This window comes from Rhodamnia argentea, chromosome 11, assembly GCF_020921035.1.
Source record: "Rhodamnia argentea isolate NSW1041297 chromosome 11, ASM2092103v1, whole genome shotgun sequence".
Taxonomy (NCBI): Eukaryota; Viridiplantae; Streptophyta; class Magnoliopsida; order Myrtales; family Myrtaceae; genus Rhodamnia; species Rhodamnia argentea.
This window is the reverse complement of record NC_063160.1, coordinates 9,027,281-9,044,503: the sequence shown is the minus strand read 5'-3', so window position 1 is coordinate 9,044,503 and position 17,223 is coordinate 9,027,281. Positions and strand designations below refer to the sequence as shown.

General features: G+C 38.3%; 1 protein-coding gene across 1 annotated transcript; it reads left to right on the top strand.

Moving 5' to 3' along the window:
* The first annotated feature begins 7,100 nt into the window (after positions 1-7,100).
* LOC115746965 (CDPK-related kinase 5) lies at positions 7,101-13,987 on the top strand. The gene is made up of 11 exons (XM_030682966.2): positions 7,101-7,909; positions 9,700-9,830; positions 9,955-9,996; positions 10,114-10,222; positions 11,066-11,144; positions 11,240-11,536; positions 11,605-11,717; positions 12,500-12,607; positions 12,677-12,739; positions 12,841-13,008; positions 13,474-13,987. Exons 1-11 carry the CDS (start codon positions 7,286-7,288, stop codon positions 13,612-13,614), a joined length of 1,875 nt encoding a protein of 624 aa, XP_030538826.1. The 5' UTR covers positions 7,101-7,285; the 3' UTR covers positions 13,615-13,987.
* Positions 13,988-17,223: the final 3,236 nt, after the last annotated feature.

The window sequence follows — 17,223 nt, the reverse complement described above, 5'->3', positions numbered from 1 at the left end:
AAAATTATTTCTTTTCTTTTCTTTATCTTTTTTGGGGCAAAGGGCCGATTAGGGTCGCTAGCCCCTAGGCAAGGGCAGTGAAGCCCTTGCCAGCCGTGGGCAAGTGCGACCCCTTGCTGGCTAGATCTAGTGTGGCGACCCTAGCCTAGGGGCCGGTGACCCCCATCAACCCTTAGCAAGTAGCCCGCGGTTACGTCGGCTTTGAACCAAAAAAGAAAAGAAAAGAAATAAAAATTGAAAACCGAACCAAACTAGATTTTTGGTTCGGTTCATATTCAATTCGGGGGCAAGATATGGTTTGGTTCAAGCTTGCATCCTAACGGTTCGGTTCGGTTCGATTTTCTTGACACTCCTAATCCACGAGTATCATCAACTTTTTTAATGACTCGGTTGCACCGAACTCTTATGAGTCTTTTGCGTGTACTAGTGAGATGGCCTCATCAACAGAAACACTGCTTTAAACTGTTTCAAAAGAGCACTCTTTCTAGGGTTTCGACTTCGTTCCTTACTAATTTGATTCCTCGTGATTTTCCTTAAAGGATGAAACCGTTTTTGTATCCAAGCAAACCGATTCAATTCCTATGAAACAAATTGGTTTTCTTTTTGGGAAAAATTCAAAAAAGGGTCTGAAGTCCTCTTGTTTTTTCAAATAAGGGCCGCAAATGAATTCTACTTCAAATAAAGGTCCAAAATGACATAATATGTTTCAATTAAGGGCTTGAAGTGGCCATAGTGTTTCAAAAAAGAGTTTGACCCGAAAGACGTTTTTGCCATTTTATATTTTAATATTTTTGTTCATTTTCCTCTATTTTTTTCCTTTTTTTATTTTTAAAAATTTTAAATAAAAAGGAAAAAAAAAAAAGGCACACAGGCGGGAGGGCTGCCCCACCCAAGTCCATCATACCACAAAAGTCAAGAAGCTCTTTGAAAGTTTGCATACGATAATTATCTGACTCCGTTCTACCCACTTTCTCCCACTGATAGAGTGTCTTGTTAAAATCCCCAACCCAAATCGACGGGAGATTACCTGCAGATTTGAGCTGTTTAATGTTGTCCCATGTATCGAGTCTCGCTTGATATGTAGCTAGAGCATAGATAAAGGTCAACCTGAAGGGAATTCTCGGAGCGGGATCTTCATAACAAATATCAATGAATTCATTTGTGGCAAGAGTTAATTATAATGAATATCAATAAAACAAACTTGGCAAACAACATCAAACCTGAGGAGGAGACTCTCGAGATTGCCATGGAATCCCAAAAGAAGAAGGAAAATACAGACCATCTAGATGGACAAACGCGCAAGGCAAAGTGACTCTCGCGTGGGAGAATTCATCGTATCAATCCCCAAAGGCAAAAGGGCAAATTGGAATTGCATCATGCATGACGTCATCGAGTGACCCCTAAACAGAGAAGGATTTATGTTTCTCTCCCTTATTTTCTACAATATACATGTTCACGTTACACCCAGGTTTCGCAGGTCAACTCGAGATTTGGTAATAGCCGGTCAATCTGCCGCCTCGTACTTCTATCGATTTATCCACGAAAATGGACAAGAATCGAATGGTTTCAAGAGTTGAAAAGTGGGAAATTTAATGTATAGGTGGCGAATTATTTCTCATCATCTCGTATGCGTGTACGCGTGGCGCGGTTTCATTTGACAATGTCCCACGAACTGTGGTTTAGGACCAGCGTACCTCGATAATTAAAACTGGGGGTTTAATTTATTAATTAGCTTCGACTTTCAAAGCCTCCTCGAGAGTCAAGAGGGGCTGCATTGCAAAAATAATAATAATAATAAAAAAGTGTCGGTCAAATTACTTCTTTTATATTTTATTTCAACTTTTTGTAATAAAGTTCGTTCGCCTAGAAGAAATTATAATGAAGCTCCCACATTTGTAGAGTTAAAGAATTATTAAAATATCGCAGCTCTCGACTTAAATAATATGAATTGTATTGATAGAATCATGGAAAAAGCTATGGCAACATGAATATATTGACAAATATATGTTCATTCATATAAGTTCGCAGTATACGAAATCCGGGCTGTCTCGTACGAGTTGCACGAGCACGTGAACGCACCGCTTCATTTACGTGAACCGGATAGGACTCGATCCACGAGGTGATCGACCGGCACGCAAAGCTATTCCGAGCATAGTAAATTCCGGTGATCCGGACATAGCGTTTGCCCCCATTCGAAGTTCAAACCAAGTATTAGATCGGCAAACTTCAATCACTGCTTTCGAAGTGATTGCTATTGCATATGTCTTTGTATAGTTGATTGTGTCCGCCACAAATGATGGAAGTATTCATGCCTTTGGCCATTATCATTTTTCTTCTTTTCCTTTATTATCTTGTTTTTTTTCCCCCTTTTGTTACTTTGAAACAAAACATAAATTTTGAAAAAAGAAATAAAGGGAAAGAGAAGGGAGATTGGATTTCTTTTTCTTCGCTTTGACCATGGAAATGGTCCTAATTTTTGTCAATATATTCATAATGTGATTTGCACATGTTCTAAACATGTCTAAATATTTGATAATTCAAAAGCTGCACTATAAATGCGAACACCTTAACGTGGAATAATATGGTTTTGGCAGATTTGTAGGGCTCCAAGATATTGACCAGGACAAGAGTTGAGAAAGTCAAAGAGCAAGGAAGGCGGCATTCACAAGTGCACGGGCTAATTAAGAGTCGCTTTCAGCTTCCGTGAACGGCAAGAAGCTTCCCCTTTTCGCCTCTTGTTTACTTGCCCATCAAGGCATACCTTAATAGTATTCTACTAAAAAAAAATATCTGTACATCTTACTATCAATGTCGCAAAGATAGTCCCCGTTCATGCATCACATGGAACCGGTCTTATTTTGGGCAATATGCGGTTCATGTGTCAAAATCAAAGGGTAGGAAAAATAGATGTCTAGAAGACACTCAACGACCGATTGGAGAATCAAAGGAAGACACGCATTGGGCCATTCTTACGGTTCATTTTCGGGAGAATTACCAAAAACAATCATAAATTTAATATAATTATATCAATTCGATCTTAAACTTTTTTTTTTTGGCCAATTAAGTCCTAAGTCTTTTTGTATTTGTGTCAATTCAGTCAATCCGATCCGACATGAACGTTGGCTGTCTTTCGTGATACGGCCGGCGTTGTGTGGACAGTTTTTAATAATGTCTTAATATTATTTCAAATTATTTTTTCTTTTCATTTCTTTCTCTTTCTTTTTTCTTCTTCCCTTCTTCCTCTAGCCAACTGTTAGACCTTAACAACCAACTAGAGGCGAGATAAGGTGGAGTTGACCTGAAGGTAAGGTCGGCCTAGTCCAAACCTTGTCCGCACTTGGCGAGGCTCGACCTCGCCATCATTGGGCATGAGGTAGAGATCGAGCCCTCAAGGGCCCTTGCCTCTAGCCGGTTGCCGAGGTCTACCTAAAACTTAGAGGAAGAAGGGGAAAAAAGAAAAAGAGAGATAATAAAAAATAAAAAAAAAACTAACAAAAGATTAAAATATTATTATAAAAGTTTCTATGTCGGCGCCGACTATTGCGATCGGCGTCCATATGAGTGATTTTCCCGCGGAGGGACCGAGTTGGCACAATTTCAAAAGATTTAGAGCTCAATTAGTTAAAAAAAAAAGTAATTTAAGACTGAATTGACGCAATTACAATAAAAGATTTAAGATTTTTTTTTTGCAAAAAAGAAAATTGTCAAATCGACCACGAAAATACGAACACATGCCGTTCTCTACGCCCTTGGTGGGACCACCCAACAAAGTTTCCGGTTAAATTAGTGATCAACAGAGGTTAATTGAGATTGGCCATCGTGCATGTGTTTGGTTGCATAGCATTATACCTGGGGTCCGATGAAAAAGGGTCGATAAATGCTGCTTTTTTTTTTTTTTTGGTAACAATTTTAGGTGGGAGGTTGCAAGTAAGTAAAGATTGGCATTTAATGGGAGACGGTCAAATGTCGCTATCATGGGATTGACAATAAATGTGATACCTTCCCTCTATCCATTCATTAACGCCCTTTATCTATCTCTTGTGATCTCTCCGCTCCTCTCTCCTTTTTATGCAATGCAAAATTGATATTTTACTCGAGTTCTTTATGGAAGATCTCTCTTTTTTTTTTTTTTTGGCATATTTAGGAAAAGTTTTATGTACTTTTTTTCTAGCCATGAAAAGAAATATATAAACCCATCCCCAGGATTTGGGAAAATTTCAAAGACGAACTCCAAATGTACTCATTTTTTTAAATAAGAACTTGAAGTGGACTTTGTTTGAAATAAGGGCCTGGAGTGCCATCATTATCTCAAAGAAGGACCTGAAGTGGTTATGATTGTTTCAAATAAGGGTTTGACCTCGCCGGCCGGTCGAGGGCATTTTTGTAAAAATATAAATTTAACCTCATTTTTTATTAAATTAAATTAAATTAAAACAAAAAAGCAAAAACAGAATTTTTTTTAAAAAAGAACACAAGCGGGGGGACTGACCTCCCGCTTGTGTTGTTCTTTAAAAAAAATTCAAAATTTCTTGAAAAATAGAAAAAGGGAAAAATAAAATAAAATAATAAATGAATAAAATGTCCCTAACTAAAATGACTCAGGCCCTTTTTTGAGACTAATATAGTCACTTCAGGCCCTTTTTAAAATAATATGCACTTCAGGCCCTTCTTCTACACAATCGGGGCAATTCAAGTCCTTATTTAAAATAATGTTCACTTTATATCCTTATTTGAGAAAATGAGTGTACTTGGGATTTTTTTTGGAATTTTCTCTCAGAATTTTGAAATTTGAAACAGCTTCCTTTTTAGTAAATTTTCTAACCCAGAGAAGGGGGGGGTGCAGCAGTCCAAATAATATTCTGACAAAAAAAAAGTCCAAACAATAAAACCATCTTATGTATTTAACATTGATATTTCCCCTTTGCTTTTGGAAATTTGCTGTTTGACTTTAGACCCTAACGCGCATGTTATCACCGAAAGATCAAGAACAACCGTACAAGTTTGTACTTAGCGCGGAATGTTTATATGTGATGTTTCGTGCAAAACTTGCATTTCAATAGTAACCGTATTTATACTCTACCTAATCCTCGAAAATAGACTTCTACTGCTGTTACAATCTACAACACTTGAAAAATAGAGAATTTAAACATTCTTTTTTTGCGTTATAAAGAAGACACCATATAAAGAAGTTATAACCTCGAAAAAAAGAAAAAGAAAAAGTGTTGCGCAAAGAAGTACATGTTACAAAGAAATGAAAATAAAGAAGTGGAAAGACAACCGGAAGTGACCAAGGAATGTTTATGAATAGTTAAATAATGTATCGAAGGGGACACAACACAATACTAAGTATTAGGTCTACATTTAAAAAAATAAATAAAACAAATAAAAATAATAATTAGTCCGGTTGGGTGGTCCGACTTCCCCTTAGAACCGGTCACTGGATCGCCCGATCCCCGATTTCACTTTTAGGAATTAGGAACCAGACCGGTGCCCTCAGAAATCGAACGCCACTGGTCGGCTCGGTCTGATCTGTCTTGCTCACCCCTAATCTCATCTACGTAAATGTTGAGATCCATTTTACTGTTTTTATTATATTTTATTAGGAAATTGGCGATGATACGAAGGATAATAAGACTATAATGTCGCCAGCAAAATCATTTTGATGTTGCCTAATTCCTTTTGCTTGTATCATACATTTGGTCTGTTTTCAGATTTTACGCCCAATCCATTTTGGGATTGTCCCACAAATAAAGACATTCTCGTTCTTTCCACGTTGCCCCGGCAGTTGAGGGTTGAGGGATCGTGCTAGTTTTCCTTTAGGTAACCGACTAATTATGATAGGTAGCCGAATTATAGAAACAAGAAAATGATTGCACTTCCTATGTTTTTAGTAGTCGGCTGATCTGGAATTGATTTTATGATCAACTGCTATCTTTTTGTAGCATTTCTCTCTCGATCTAAAGCTAGATCTAGATTTGAGTGTTCTTCTATCTTGATCTAGAGATAAATTTGGGATTTACAAAACATTTTATATGTTCGTTTAACCTATTTTGTGTTGTTGTGGTGTTTATATGGTGACAGTACTAGGACGCCGAACCTAGGCGCGTGTTGCCGCAATTGTTAAAGAGGAATATTTTTGCGTATGCTCATCATTGATAATGATATGAGATTTGGTGATTGGCAGCCGTTTGAGCCTTGATGCTATCGGATCCGTCTTTGTGGAATGGACTAGTCCCTCCAAGTCGTACCAAGTTGATTCACTTATTTTACTTGGTTTGTGAGATTTGCATCTTTCTCCCGAAATTATGGACTCTTTTTTCTTATGGAAAGAAGATTTTCATTTCGACAAAAATAAAAATAAAAATAAAAATAAAAGTCAATGAGATAGTGTCATTGGAGTTTTGCCTTCATAAAATCATATTCTCGAATTTTATTCATGCCGGTAAACACGAGTGAGATTTGATTTTCACCGTGAGTCCATCCGGTTTCGCGAACGAGCGGTACTAATATCCGAATGTTTAACAAGCAATCTAACCGTCCAAACCGGACTCCCGTTTTCTTGGACCTTACTTGCCGATCTCGCCTTCTTCCCGACTAAAAAAAAACCGAACTGCCCTTTTCGCAACACACGGAAATATATATATCGACACGTAAATTCATACTATAAATTTTACAATCATAAAAAAAAAATATATATATATGTTTTTTTTGTTGTTGAGAAAATAGGTATGAAAGTGAAAGTGAGATGACATTATCTCAACAGAAATGAATAAAAACATCCCTTGCTGCACACGCTGCTATCACGCGGCAGGACCACGCACGTTCCCGTCGCCCGCCCCATTTGAGTCAGCCTTTTTATTATCTTTTTCCCCTCTCTTTATTTATTAATTATTATTTTTTGGTAGAATTTATTTATTAATTGATTACTTGACTTTAATTTAATTTTTTTTTATAAAAAAAATAGCTCAACGATTACGAATTATCTCATATTATAATTGGCTGGAAATCGGGACAAACCCGGAAAAGCAAAAAGCGGCTCGATCACCGTCTTTTTATCTCCTTCTGCAGATCATACACGCACTCTCTCTCTCTCTCTCTCTCTAAAACCTTGTTTTTTTTTAATTATTTGGTTTTCTCGAAGAAGACGAGCTCCAGCTACGCCTCCGAATTCAAATTCTCATCCGCAATGCTTTAGCCACTGTTTCCGAATCGTCTCTGCATTTCCGTTGTTCGGGGAGAGGGAAGAAGGCGGAGGAGGAGGAGGAGGAGGAGGAGGAGGAGGAGGATGGGACTCTGCACTTCGAAGCCTACTTCCCAAACCGATCTCTCCTCTCCCACATCCGGGCAAAGGGGAATCGCCGTCGCTAATGGCGTGGTCCCGTCCAAGGACGAGCGGAACCCTAATTCGAGCTCCGTCAATGGCGGCGACCCCGGCAACCACGTCCCTAAGGAGGAGTCCGGGGGTGACAAGAAGGAAGGCGACGAGAACGGGAGGAAGTCGCCCTTCTTCCCGTTCTACAGCCCTAGCCCGGGGCACTACTTCTTCTCGAAGAAGTCTCCGGCGCGATCTCCGGCCAACGCTAGCGCGAATTCCACGCCCAAGCGGTTCTTCAAGCGGCCGTTCCCCCCGCCGTCGCCGGCGAAGCACATTAAGGCCGCGCTCGCGCTGCGGCGCGGAGGGACGGTGAAGCCGAACGAGGCGGCGATCCCGGAAGGGAGCGAGGTGGGGGCCGAGGGGCGGGTGACCGGGCTCGACAAGAGCTTCGGGTTCTCGAAGAACTTCGGGAGCAAGTTTGAGCTTGGGGACGAGGTTGGGAGAGGGCATTTTGGGTATACTTGCTACGCAAGGTCCAAGAAGGGTGAACTTAAGGGTCAACAGGTTGCTGTGAAAGTCATACCAAAAGCCAAGGTTTTGATCTTCTCCTTTGTTCCCCTCTATGTGTATTGAGGTTTTTGTGAGTTCAAAAGTTAGTATAGACGCTGGATAAGTAATGTTTCGTTGAGCTTGGAATTCATTTTCCTTGTGCTGTCTTTTGTGGGGGTCATGTCGTCCGTGATTCCCTATAGTTGCTAAAGAATACCTCTTGTATGATTTCTTGAAACTTTAACCAATACGATGTGAAATGGGTCTTTTGAGAGAAGGTGAAGAATCATGTCTGGCCCTGCCAATTCAGAGGATCTCGAGTGTATGTTGTATTGCCTACGGGTATGACGACTAATTATTTCTCATGTGGTGCTTTTGAGTTTCATTGTATTGTCTTAAATCGCCTAGGATAGATGAGCATTATGTCGTCGTGGGTAGTTGATTTGCAGAATAGAGGCAATTCAACCGCCAACTACTGACAAGTGGAGACACATTAGTGCTTTGGTGATTTTAATCTTTTATTTCGGTTTGTAATATTGGAGGTGATGTCCAAGCCTACTGAGGGACTTATCTGGGTTTCCTTTTTTGGGCTTTTTGTCTTCAAGCATTTCAGTGGCATTGGTGGTATTCCATTTTTTTGGTCGAAAGTTGTATTCCATTTTGAGTTGCTTTCTTATTGGTGAATTTATCATATTATAATGCTAGTTGCGATGTCAAATGAAGTTAAGCAAGACAAACTAGAAGTTCAGAATAAAGAATGCAAACTCTCAGCCCAAGCGTGGTCCTTGCCCTTTTTTATTAACACCTCCACCAGGTCATTTGCATAGCATATAATTTTGTTGATAACATTGGATGTCACTTTAGATTGCATAAAGTTGGACAAGCAGTTCTATCTATAATCTATAATTTTACTATTGGACTTCAACATACATATTCAACTATACTGGAAGAACATAGATCTGGAACAACAAAAATGACCTTGATCATCTTTACTGCTGCCTCCACAACTACAACAACAGTGTCTCCTGTTTGATTTCTTTCTTCTGAAATTCTGTCACTTTGAAGTGTGTATGAAGACAATAATCTTCATACTGGTGTTGCTCTTGTTTTTTTTTTTTTGTGTGTGTGTGTGTGTGACAATGGAAGCCTAAATAAATTAGCCGGTTCTCAAATTCAGATGGAAGTAGTTCGATTGGTGAAACTAATGGCCTGATTCATGAACTTAGCAATGAACTATCACTTACAGTGTGTTTACGCTAATTTCTGTAGGTTCTTGTTGTTTATTGATTGACAGAGAGCGTTATGTTACAAAGAAAGCGGTAGCGCCAACCAAGTCACTACAAAAATTTCTTCAATTAAAACACGGAGTTGTGCATGCAACTTCACCCCATAGGACTTAGAGATAGCCTTTTGGGTCCATCCTTTGCTGCTCTGAGAGGTCGCCTACTCATTGCCTCTTTCTGTCAATGAAAAAATATCTTTTCAGTTATCCATTTATCTTCGAGAATAGGTTTCATTGATAATGGAAAAGGAAGGAGACAATAATTATGGTGATAAAATCGCAAAGAAATGCATGTCTAGTTTGGTATTTCTCCTGATTCACTGTATGCTCTAGACTCTGGAGGATTTGGTTTTACTTGGAAGAGATTGGTGAAGCACATCTTTTTGGTGCCATGTTTCTATTTGCTAGTTTTCCCTCTTCTAGTTTGCCTTATTTTAGTTTTCTTTACTTGGTTAAAGCAGGAAAATTTTGCTAAGTACCCGATTTTTTTTTTCCTCGTCTGTTTCTTTGTTTTCTGATGGATCTTGATATATATATATTTTTTCTCCGGTAGATGACGACAGCGATTGCTATTGAGGATGTGAGAAGGGAGGTCAAAATATTGAGAGCTTTGACTGGACATGACAATCTAGTGCAGTTTTATGACGCATGCGAAGACCATGATAATGTCTATATTGTAATGGAGTAAGCTCTCTATGTTGGACTTTATCTGAGCTATTTCTACTTTATTATCATGTTCGCAGTGTAAATTTTTTTGGATGTTTGCATACTGTGACTCAAAGCTTTGGTGATTTCATGCATTTTTCAGGTTATGTGAAGGAGGGGAACTCTTGGATAGAATACTTTCGAGGTAATCTTTTGTGCTAGCTTCTTGTATAATGGGTGAATTTATGTAGATGGAAAATCCATAAAAAATGGAACTCTTCTATTGCCAGAGGCTCATTTTCTAGGTGTCTTATTTCATCAGGGGCGGGAAGTACTCGGAGGATGATGCAAAAGCTGTTTTGATACAAATACTAAATGTTGTTGCTTTTTGCCACCTGCAAGGCGTGGTGCATCGGGATTTGAAACCCGAGGTAGTCATGTTCTCCTTTTCTTTTTGCGCGGTTGTTTCATAAGTACAAAGGATCCTCTCTTGTGTTAAATTTGTTGTCTCATTTTTGTTTTACAAAAGAGCAACCTCTCTTCCTAATCCTGCTCTGTAGCGTTTGTTTCTTTCCCAAAAGTTTTTGGACTATGTGTCCTAATTAAAATTTAGCCTCAAGAAGCTTGGGAAATGAACTTCTTATGGGTCTATCTACTTTATTATTGTTGCCTAAATTGCAATACATCCAACTATATTCCAATTCTACCTTTTCCTTGATTGATGTGATCATTTATGCCAAAGTTCGGAGGAGTCGTAAAGTCGATAAATCATATGAAAGATCTTTTAGAAACTGCACTTGAAATTTGTTGACTCACATTTTGTCAACTTTTTTTCCTTGAACGCTTGAATTGAAGGCATTTGTAGAATGGGTTTTTTTTTTTTTTTGTTCTGAAATGATGTTTCTGTGTCCATATGCACGACTACGAGTTGCATGATATCAAGTTACATAAATTTTGAAAACGGTTTCGTGCTTGCACGTAGTTACCTCCACATAATTATCTTCTTTCGCAATAATGTTCATTTTCCTTCATTTGTATCCTATTGCGTTTGATGTAAAAATTGTTTGAGCAAGGGAAAGGTACTATGTCTGATTGCTGACCAAATCTTATGTTTAACTTAAACAATTTCCATTTCTTTGGAAAAGAGAAATAAACCAAAAGAGGGAGGAATTGCTTTTGAAATGTTAACCATACTTTTTCTGCTTTGCATCATCTTTCTCAAATTAATTTGGATTGACCTATTCTCATGGAAGCGTGCCTAATTGCTTGAGCAGAATTTTCTATTCTCATCGAAGGATGAAAGCTCAACATTGAAGGCCATAGATTTTGGTTTGTCAGATTTTGTGAGACCAGGTATGCATAACCCTTTAGTTTATGGCAGCTTTTGCGCCTCAGTTTGAGGGCTCAGGAAATTACCTAATGATGAGAATTGTTTAATTGTTATACAGATGAAAGGCTAAATGATATTGTTGGTAGTGCATACTATGTAGCTCCTGAAGTTCTCCATAGAGCTTACACTAGCGAGGCAGATGTCTGGAGCATAGGCGTAATTGCATATATTCTGCTCTGTGGCAGTCGTCCTTTTTGGGCCCGAAGTGAGTCCGGAATCTTTCGAGCTGTTCTAAAAGCTGATCCAAGTTTTGATGAACAACCTTGGCCTTCTCTATCCTCTGAGGCAAGAGACTTCGTGAAGCACTTATTAATTAAAGATCCCAGGAAAAGGATGACAGCTGCTCAAGCTCTAAGTAAGTTTCATCTGCCAATGAAGGTGCTAGTTTTTTAATGAAGTAATTCTAACATTTTTCTTTGTCAGGCCATCCGTGGATAAAGAATTATAAAGATATCAAAGTGCCTCTTGATATTCTTATATTCAAACTCATGAAAACATATATGCGTTCAACCGCACTCAGGAGAGCTGCTTTAAGGGTATGTAAAATAATGCAGCTTGGCCATCTCTGAATTCATCTGCTCTGGAAATGGAAATAGTTCCAGGGATGAACTGGCATATTTAATTAGAATTCTAGACATGGTTCTAGGTACGTGGAGCAACTTATTATCATGCAGGATGTTCATGTTGCTATGAACTTAATGTAACTTCATATCTATTGTTGCTTCACAATGAAGTGGAAATCGAAAAACTTGGCCACGTCTATGTGTTGAGTTTTTTCTGGACAAGATCCCGATTCTTCTGCTCAGACTAACCATATAATTGTGCCTTTTAAATTGCTTTCGCCCGGCTGGTTCTATTGTGTGCTACAACAGATTTTGTTGTTTAGATTAGGAGAAATTTTCTAGGAAAGGAACTTGGTGTGGTATAAATAATGTTGGAGTGAGACTTAGCCTAGTGAGGGTTCATTCCTAGCAAGATGAAAGTCTTGGGGTTGAATCCAAACTTCTGTGGCTAATTTTTGCTCCCTTTTCTCTTAGTTTTCCTTTATTTAGTATTTGTATTGTTTAGGGTATGTTAGATTACGTTAGATTTAGTTTGTCGAGTTATAAGTGGCAAAGGATGATTAAAGGAAGGGTAGTGTAAAGATGGCTTATTTTATGGACTTTGACATCAAATCTGAAGGAGAATCTAGGACAGAAGCAAGAGGAGCTACAATGAGATAATATGTAGAAGAAGGGATGTTGAGGCATGCTTTAATCTTGTATTGAAGAGATTATACTTAGTTTATACTGACAGTTTGGTCATGTGGTTGTTACAGGCTTTATCCAAAACATTGACTGGAGATGAGCTATTTTATCTGAACGAGCAGTTTGCTCTATTTGAACCAAACAAGAACGGTACCATAGGATTTGAAAACATTAAAATGGTTGGTATCGCCTTGTTTTTCCCCCTGGTTTTAATGAGATAGTGGTTTTACACTCTTTGGTCTTGCCAGGCCTTGATGAGGAATGCAACGGATGCTATGAAAGAATCTCGTGTCCCAGATTTCTTGACATCAGTATAGCCCTCATCATTGAGCTTTGTGAAAGTTTTACCATTTTCTGTTTTTGTCAACGGTAGATCTTGAGTGTTGAACTGTTCTTCTTTACCTTGGGACAGCTTAGTGCACTTCAATATAGGAGGATGGATTTTGAAGAGTTTTGTGCAGCTACTCTAAGCGTCCATCAACTTGAAGCTCTTGATAGATGGGAACAACTTGCTCGTTCTGCCTATGAAATTTTTGAAAAAGAAGGAAACCGGGCTATTGTCATTGATGAGTTGGCTTCGGTATGTTGCTACTTTCAGCTACTTTGCAAGATTTAGGCAACTATATATAGGCACACATGCATTATATTTCTTTGCTGCTCTTCCGTGTTATCTGCACACTTTGTGATTTGCATGGTTTTCAGTACTTATTTTTACCTTTTGGTTGTCTTCTCCTTTTGCCCTTCTACAATATTGCCTGTAGCTCCTGCAGCTTATCAGTAATGGGGTTACTGGGTAACTTTATGTTTATATCCATGATTGTCTAACATCTAGTTTCTTTTAGTTGCTTGTTTCCATGTAAATGTGGACTTTAAGATGATATTCTAGCCTGATTCCTGCTAGAGTATGTTGACATGTGAAAGGGGGGCAACTCTATGCTTTTTATCCGGTACATGATCAGATTGTCTATATAAACGATATGTTCTTATACTCCAGAAATCTGTATCAGGATATTGTCATCACCTGACATCTTTTATCATGTTGCAGGAACTAGGTGTGAGCAGTTCAGTCCCTGTGTATGCTGTACTCCACGATTGGATCAGACACACGGATGGAAAGTTGAGCTTCCATGGCTTTTTGAAATTGTTGCATGGCATCTCAAGTCGAAGTCTGGCAAAAGCTTCGTAAGCAGATATAAATTTTTAAGTTCAAAGCCTGCATGTCCATACCTGAGGATTCCTGTGACAGAGTAATGGTCCTGCAGATAGGAAATGCACGCCGCTCCTTGTGTATTGGAAGATGCATACGGTTTGGCGGTGGTTGACCCGATTGGACAGAAGCATTTTTTCGGTCTTAGATGCAATGAGTGTGCATAACCAGAAATATATTACTGATGTCGTACGGAAATGAAGCTTAGGCATTTGTGTTTTCTTCTTGTAAAGAGCTAGCCAAGTGTGTCAAATTGCAGGCTCGTAGTATTTCTCAAAGTCAACTGGCTCATAGAAGAACTGATTGTTAACTGATTTTCTGACATATTAGACTGCGCTGACTTTACCAACAATCCCAAAGTATCTTGCTCCTACTTGCCTTTTTAATCTGGACTCTCTCTCTCTCTCTCTCTCTCTCTCTCGCACGCAGGCGCAGGCCTTGCTCACTCATGGGAATTAATGTTCATTAGGTGAGGTTTTTAATTAGTGGGGAAACCTTGAAGTTTCTGGTTTTGGAGTGTTGTATTTATCTCGTTGATAACATAATTTTGAAATAATTAGTTAATGAAAAATATTTTCATTATCTATAATAATTTTTGTTTAAATATTTACAATAGAAATAGTTCGTGTTTATTCATTTTTGTGAATGATACAAGTGCTTATGTTGATTTCATGTACCGTTCCGTTGTAAATAAACGATCTTATCATAGATCCATTTCGAACAGCAACCCTAGTTGCCATTTTTTACGAAAATATTTCTCAAATCATTCTTTTATATTCTGATGGGAAACATGTAACTCTCTAAAATGGTTTCGAAACTTTGGTTCAATATACAATATGATCTTTGAACTTTTAATTTTTTCAATGTGATTAATGAACTTTAGCCCAATGTGTAATGTCACTTATGAACTTTTAAATTGTTCATGTGCTCCCATTGCTCAATGTTGTCACCGAATTTGAATTAATAGAAGGACTACTTGGAACATTTTCATAAAGTTATGGGGCTAAATTGAATATGTACAAAAAAATTTAGGGACCACATTGAACAAATTATAAGTTTATTGATCATATTGCACATTGAGATAAAGGTCGGGGATCACATTAAACAAATTAAAAGCTCGGGGATTACATTGCACATTGAGACGAAGTTCGGGGACCATTTGCATCACTATCCTAAAAACAACAAAATCTGTCTTATAGTCATCAAAATTCAAAGTTAAGTACTTGAAAATGTTTGACAAAAAAAAAAAAAAGTACTTGAAAATGAGATATTTCAACATCTCCATTCCTTATTCAAAAGCACTCATAACACCATATAAGAAACGAGGATCGGAAGATCTTGTATCTTTGTTCGACGTCTGCGGATCAAAATCATGTATGCCTCAATCAGGTATATAGTAGGAGTTCAACTTCTAGGTGTTTTACATCTATATACAAGACTTTAGATCATTTAATTTCTCGCATATGGCGATTTTGTGGATACCAAATTCGGTTCTTCATGGAATTCGAGTTTCTCGTTCATTGTTCAAGAATCAATAGAGAGCTTTTGTTGATGAAACATGTCTTCAAAACCCACGAAAGTAAAAAGCAAAACAAAAGCAGGAGAGGTCGGCTCTTCTTATATCATTCATGGATTTTTATTAGGCACTGATATGAGCAGTTTTTACTATTATTTTAATATATTTGAAGTTATTTTTTTCTTTTTCTTCTTTCTCTGGCCGGTTCCCCAGTGGGAGTAGTGACTAGCGTTATAGGTTGTTGGGCGGTCGGAATGTTGCCAGCGAGGCCGACCTTGCCTTTGGGCTCGACCTTGCCATGGCTAGGCAAGGTTGAACTTGTTGGCGCTTGACTCTGGCCGATCAGCAATCCCGCGATCGACCGGAGGAAGAAGGAGAAGAAAAAAGAAAGAAAGAAAAAAATTAAAAAAATAACATTTTTATAAAATATCAAAATCCTATTAAAAATTATCGCATTAGTGCCGCTACGTCGGTATGAGGGAGCCAAAGTTGGCCGGATGGATTGAATTAGTAAAAATGTAAAATATTTAGGAATCAATTAGCAAAAAAAAAAAAAAAGGGTTTAAGACTGAATGACACAATTGTAATATATTTATGGCTTTTTTGGTAATTTTCATACATCAAGTTTTTGATGACTGAAATGCTGCTGTTGGCTTTATTAAGTACAGTAGGAACAGTTCTCTCTATTCTTTGAAGTCTCACTAATTTCTTCAAGAACCTCTCGTGGATCCATTCGCTGAGCACCCGGTATAAGAAAAGGTTCACCCCGATCCCCTCAGTGAAGAACATCATTAGAGGAGAAACGATGAGTCGGGCCAAGGGGCTCGGCGGCAAGAGGCATTGGAGGTGACGTTTGGGCGACGTTACCAATAGCGGCAAGGGGTGGAGACAGGGACTCTGATGTGATGTTAAGTGAGTGCAAGTGAGTGACAAAGTAGAAGAGGAAAATAATACCACAAGTGTCTTGACTTTTGTATGACGCTCACGGATTTCCTCAAAAGAGGATCAAAAGTAAATCTTATTTTGAATAAGGCTCTCAAGTGACAAACTCAATCTCAAATAAGTACTTGAAGTGGCAAACTTAATCTTAACTAAGGCCCCAAGATCACCCACCAACCAAATCGTAATATGCCAAGGGCATTTTCATCCAATAGACTTTTTTTTTTGTGATTTCTGTCTCTTTTTCTTTTTGTTTTCTTTCCTCCCTTTTCTTTTACCTTCTTGTCCAATGTTAAGGACAAAACCACTGATCACCATCGTCTCGATAACATGCGGGGTTTCGATGAGACAGATGAGACAAGAGAAGCGAGTAATGAGCGCATGAAGGTGCTCTTGTGGGGGAAGGGGGAAGTCGCGGTCGAGGCTGGAGAGGGCACAGAGGATGCCGTCTAGGGTGGAGAGGGAGGTCTCGGAGTAGCTCGGGATGTGGAAGAAAGAAGAAAAATGAAATAAAATAAACCTTAAATAAAAAGAAAAAAAAGAAAAGAAAGAAAGTGAAAGAGAAAGAAAACATAAAAGATATATATTTTTTACAAAAATGCCCCTAATCATATGTAGATTTGAGTGATTGATGAGTTTGAGCCTTTATTTGAGACTAATTTTCCACTTCAGGCCCTTATTTAATATAAGATTCACTTTGACCCATCTTTTGAGAAAAATCTCCACTTCACGCCCTTATTTGAAATTTTTATTAATTTTTTTTCCAATCATTTGAGTGATAACTTGCGTACGACTCTTTCTTGGATGCCATAACTATATTTGCTAATCACTTGATTGATGTTCACCACAAGAGCCATGCCACGTTAGATTTGCGACACTAGGATAAACGTTTTCTAAAAGTTATGGCACTTAGATGATCGGTTGAAAGTTAAGAAACTTAGGTAAATGTTTTTTGGAAGTCATGATACTCAAGTTTTCAAATAAAAAGATATGTCACTCAAATAAACGATGTATGAAAACTATGACACTTGTGAGGTCCTTATCCCTAGTTAGAAAGAAAGGGCGAGGAGAAAGAGATGGACATAGATTGGAGTCACATGTGTCATTTGAATTTGGAGGAGATGCACTGACCA

Excerpts from the sequence above, each read along its gene's own strand:
- LOC115746965 (XM_030682966.2), top strand. The coding sequence starts at position 7,286 with ATGGGACTCTGCACTTCGAAGCCTACTTCCCAAACCGATCTCTCCTCT. Across the intron at positions 9,831-9,954 it reads AATGTCTATATTGTAATGGA|GTTATGTGAAGGAGGGGAAC; the intron begins GTAAGCTCTCTA and ends TGCATTTTTCAG. Across the intron at positions 11,537-11,604 it reads GACAGCTGCTCAAGCTCTAA|GCCATCCGTGGATAAAGAAT; the intron begins GTAAGTTTCATC and ends TTTCTTTGTCAG.